Source organism: Pediculus humanus, genomic scaffold (assembly GCF_000006295.1).
Source record: "Pediculus humanus corporis 1103172107761 genomic scaffold, whole genome shotgun sequence".
Classification (NCBI taxonomy): Eukaryota; Metazoa; Arthropoda; class Insecta; order Psocodea; family Pediculidae; genus Pediculus; species Pediculus humanus.
In genome coordinates this window covers 128,502-133,409 of record NW_002987359.1, presented here as the reverse complement: position 1 = coordinate 133,409, position 4,908 = coordinate 128,502, and the positions used below count along the sequence as shown (strand labels likewise).

The window sequence follows — 4,908 nt, the reverse complement described above, 5'->3', positions numbered from 1 at the left end:
CTTACATTATTACAATAACTAATAAGGAAAAGTAATAATAATGAACCAACAACCGACTGGTAACAATAATAATAATAATAATTTTACCATATATGTCTAAGTACGAGAATAGCATATGAGAATAATGGCTGGCATACTACAGACGATTCAAATAGGAAAATGTTGGTAGCATAAAAAAAATTTCGCATAAAAACTCTTTCCTACATCTACTAGAATGATTGTAAATTTTTTTTTTTTTTTTTTATTAACGAGGAAACGAATGAATAATTTAAATAAAATTATAGTAGAAAAATTAAAAGGTTAAACAAATGAATGAAAAAATAAATAAATAAATAAATGCGGGGGTTGAGTAGAAAATCGTCCCGAGGTCAAATTGTTTATAAATTTTTTTTGAAAGAGAATCAATTGCAAGAATGAATTTTTAAATAAAAAAATTTTGTTATAACCTTACATCACAAATCATTCATCAATTTCAATAGCCGCGAGCAAAATCATGTTCAAAAAAAAAAGGGAAATGGCTACGACGTATGTTTGAATGTATTAATGAAAGGACATTATTGTCAGGCATCTAGGTACACACAACATTTGACATTAATAAATAAATAAATAAAGTTTTTTTTTTTTTTGTAAATTTCTCATTGTTCGGTTTGTTTTTATTCTTCAAAAAAAAAAAAAAAAATCGTTTGTTTGTTTGTTTGTTTTTAATAAGTAAATTACCTTTTGTTTTATGTTTTCTCATTTTTTTTTCTTTTTTTTTTATTACGTAAATTTCCGCGTGCGAAACAATTTCTTATTTTTAGAAATTTATAACCCGAAATTTTTCCCCAAACTTTTTCTTCGTTTGTAAAAATAAAAATAAAACCCCTTTCCCCCCATTTAAAAACGAAAAAAAAAGGTAATTGAACGTAAATTTTTCTTTGATGAACTTTGCCTTTTCGTGTTTTCTCCCATTTCCAATTATAAAAGAATGTTTTCTGGGATTATTTCCCATGTTAAAATTCTAAATCTACCTTTTTTCTGTATATTTTCAATTATTTTTATGTTACCACGTGCTATTAAAATCAGAACTTTTTTAAACTTAAAATAAAATAAAATTTAAAGGTCAATAGATGATTAATATAATTTTATTGCTTTTCACCAAAGTAGTCAAGTTTTAAAAAAAAAAAATTTTATTATAATATTGAATAATTTTACCACCTCTTTTTGATTACCAACTCAAAATCAACATAAAAAAAAAAAAAAATTTTATGCGAATAAAAAACTCAAAATCAAAAAGAAAAATATATAAATCTTTCAACAAATGTCAAAGTTCAAATATTTGATTTGTATTTGTACGCATAAGGAAACCTTTCATTTTCTCATATTTGTTTTGTTACTTCGCAAAAAAAAAAAAAAAACGTTTAACGTAATCAAAAAAATAATAATAATTGAATGATTTAATAGAGAAATCTGTGACATTTTATTAAACCAACATGTACTACACATTTGAACCATGTTTGACATTATTAGTCATCGATTACTTTACGAATAAATAATGATTGGAAATCTTTTTTAAAAAAAAAAAAAATGGAGGTTTGCGAATTACACTTCGAATTTTTGGTTTTTAAAAAAGGGCCGATTCATTTCAGAAGACAATAATTTTCTACCAGGCTAAAGCAAAATACGTCTCAATTCAGGGCAAGTGGGTTAAAAATAGATATCATCAAGGCTGAATTTACTAACTGCTCCAGTAAGGTGTAATGAACCTGAATTTTCGTTTTTAAAAAAAATAAAAAAAATTTACAATTCAATGCGTTGTTGTGAAAATTTCGCAGGAAAAATTAAAATTCCTTTTACAATTTACGTAATGAAAATATAAAAAGCTGAATAAAAAAAATTTTTTTTAAAAAAACTCACCTCTAATTTCGGCTATATGTGAATCATATTCTTGTCTAGTTAAAACTCGTTCCAATTTCGAGTTATAATTTTGAAAGCTTTGTGATTTATATTCCTGGTACCATTCGCTTCCTTTCGAACTACTTGTTTCAGAGCCAACGCTCAATGAATCAAGATCCATTCTTTCACGGGACGGAGTTCTTCTCAGTAAGAAATCATCAGAATCCATGGTCATGGATGCAGCACTTGATGATTTTGACAATGATATATTCGTGTGGTAACAAGAGTCTTGTAAGACTTCTTCGGACGGAGTTCTCGGCATAATATTCCTATCTAATTTTTCAGTGAGTGGCGTTTTTGAAATTGATTTCTTTTCCGGCGTTTCGAAAAACGCAGCTTTTGGACTTTTAGCAATTTCATCTTTTTTTATGATCGAGCGAGAAACAACGGAAGTGGTCGGTGTAAATCGACTAGAAGAATCTCTGCTCGAATAACCGCTCGTTGATCTCGATATACTTTCTCTCACTTTGGGAGAGCCATCTTTGCTCGGGAAAACGGTAACCCTTGTAGTTGTGGTTGTTACGGTTTTTCCCGGCGTTGCAGATGATTTTATCGATGTTGTGACAGTTTTAGTCGAAGTAAGTGTTCTCGTCACGGCCGTTGTTGTTCTTGTTATCGTCGATGTAGGTGTTGTTGTGGTTGAAGTCGTAATCGATGTTTTGGAAGTTCCTCTTCCAAATAATTTTACTCTTAACGGTTTTGTAACCTCGTCTAATTTTTGTCTGACTGTTACTTTTTCCGGTTTGCTGGCACCATCAGTTGTACTTCCACTTGCGACAATTTTGGCTGTAGTGTCTTGCATTCCACTACGCCCGGTGGAAGTCCTAACCGTGGATTTATTCATACTAGATCGGGTAGGATTCATATAGCTGCTGTTAAAATTTAAAAAGGGATACTTTACTAAAAAAAAAGATTTTTTAAGGGCTGCACAGAATTAACCCTGATCCTAAATAGTAAAAACTCGCAAAATTTTAATCGAAAAAAAAAAAAAAAATTTTAATTCAAGATGTGAATCATAAAAAATAACTCAAAATAATAGCAATCGAATTTCACTGTATAGTTTGTTTAAAAACAATTTTGTCCTAATGTAAAATGTTGGGAGGTCTTACAGAGGGAGAGAGAGAGAGCAAAATACATAAAAATATAGACTAATACAAGAGTATAAATTTTTATCGCATTTAGATAAATTTAAAAAAAAAAATAAGTTAATTGTATACATTAACAAATTTATCAAAAACTGTTACTTTAAGCTTAGATAACAATAAAAAAATCAATGTATATATATATATAAGGTGACGACGTTAATTTTCTTTCTTTTTTCTTTTTGGAAAATTTTTTTTATATATACTGATATAATCAGTAAAAAAATAATATTTATCGTACGGATTATCATAATATTGAAAGCAAAGTCTTGTTTATAATGAGTTATGACATTTTGCGTGAAAATATCGTGTGGTTAGTACCTTTCAGACCCTCTTTCTGAGGTCAAAAAACTGCTTGTGGTTTGCCTGAGTCTTCCAGGGTCTGACCTCGGTTCATCTTTCTTTTTTCGAGAAAGAACTTGTTCGTAAAAAGATATCCTGTCCCTTAAATTCTGCGAAATACTTCCGGGATCATTTCCGATATTTATTTTTCTTTCAGGCGTTCTCAATTGGGCACTATGTGTCCTTGATGAACGCACCGGAGGTTTTTGCATTTTTTTCATCCTCTCCATCACCTCCTCCTCCTTTTTTCCCACTGCTGGAGGCTTGCATTATTCAATTTATATATATATTTTTACCAAAGTAAAAAAAACTTATGCATTGAGCCTAGTAACATTCTCCTTTTTTAAAACAAAAACATTTTTATAAATATTTACTTTAAAAAAAAAAAAAACTTGGCAAACATTTATTCACGAGAATTTTTCAATTATTAATTAAATATTGACGAGAAAAAAAAAAAAAAAAAAAAAAAAAACAAAACTTTCCTAAATGAAATTTTTTTTGTTTGTTTTTTTTTTTTATTTCTACAAATTTTTAAATTGTTAAAAAACTTTTTATTAAAAAATAACCTAACAAAAGTTATGCTTAGGTTTTTTTCGAAAATCATTTTTGTAAATAAAATGCCAGGAACCCCAGGAAGAAAAAAAAAAAAAAATTTTGTAATGAAATCAGCGAATCAGAAATCAATAAGCACCCAACCAAGACAAACTAAAATAGATAAATATTATAATAACATGTAAAAAAAACAAAGGAAAATATTATAAATTAAGCAAAAAAACCCTTATTGTTAACTAATGAGTTAAAATAAAAGAAATATTTGGAAAAGGTGTGAACGAAAAAACTTTTCAGGCTACTTTTTTTAAGGTACAGGCTTGGCTTGTTTCTTATTCAAGGACACCGAACCTAAAAATCTTCTGTATTTATATATATAAATATATATTTTTTGGCTCTAGAATATCAATTAAAAACTAAAAAAAAAAAAAAAAAAAAAAGTAATAAAATTTCCTTGCGCAGTTAAAATTTATACAACAACGACAACAACATCAAAAAAAGTTAATTAATATAAAAATATTGCATAAAACGTGTTGTTCATTTTATGTTTTTGTCAAGTTTTTTTTTTTTTTTTTCCTTTTTGTTAAGTTAAGTTAACTAACATAATAAGTGTAATTAAAAGAATCATAAGAACGTAAAAATTACTTCCTTTCTAAAACAATATTATGTCATGTTTAAAAAAAAAAAAAAAAAAAAAAAAAAAAAAACATTTTCCTTATGAACTTTGAATTAAATATTAAATAATCATCATATAAAAAAACAAATTTTACAACATTTAAAACTCTTTAAATAAATTCTATCATCATAAATTTATTAATAATACATGAGAATTAATAATAAATTAATAAATTAATAAATTTAAAAATTATTCGTGGATTTATTTCAAGAGAGACAGAAAGAAAACTTTTAAGTATTCAAAAATTCATTCAAATTCATTCGT

General features: G+C 27.0%; 2 protein-coding genes across 2 annotated transcripts; both read right to left on the bottom strand.

Moving 5' to 3' along the window:
- Positions 1 to 957: 957 nt before the first annotated feature.
- On the bottom strand, positions 958 to 1,503 carry Phum_PHUM346870 (uncharacterized protein; the record flags this gene model as incomplete). Its single annotated transcript, XM_002427764.1, has 3 exons — positions 958 to 1,077; positions 1,195 to 1,214; positions 1,479 to 1,503. The coding sequence occupies 3 exons, from the start codon at positions 1,501 to 1,503 to the stop codon at positions 958 to 960; spliced, it is 165 nt and encodes a 54-aa protein (XP_002427809.1).
- Positions 1,504 to 1,839: 336 nt separating this feature from the next.
- Positions 1,840 to 3,631, bottom strand: Phum_PHUM346860 (uncharacterized protein; the record flags this gene model as incomplete). Its single annotated transcript, XM_002427763.1, has 4 exons — positions 1,840 to 1,862; positions 1,897 to 2,830; positions 2,875 to 2,881; positions 3,399 to 3,631. 4 exons carry the CDS (start codon positions 3,629 to 3,631, stop codon positions 1,840 to 1,842), a joined length of 1,197 nt encoding a protein of 398 aa, XP_002427808.1.
- Positions 3,632 to 4,908: the final 1,277 nt, after the last annotated feature.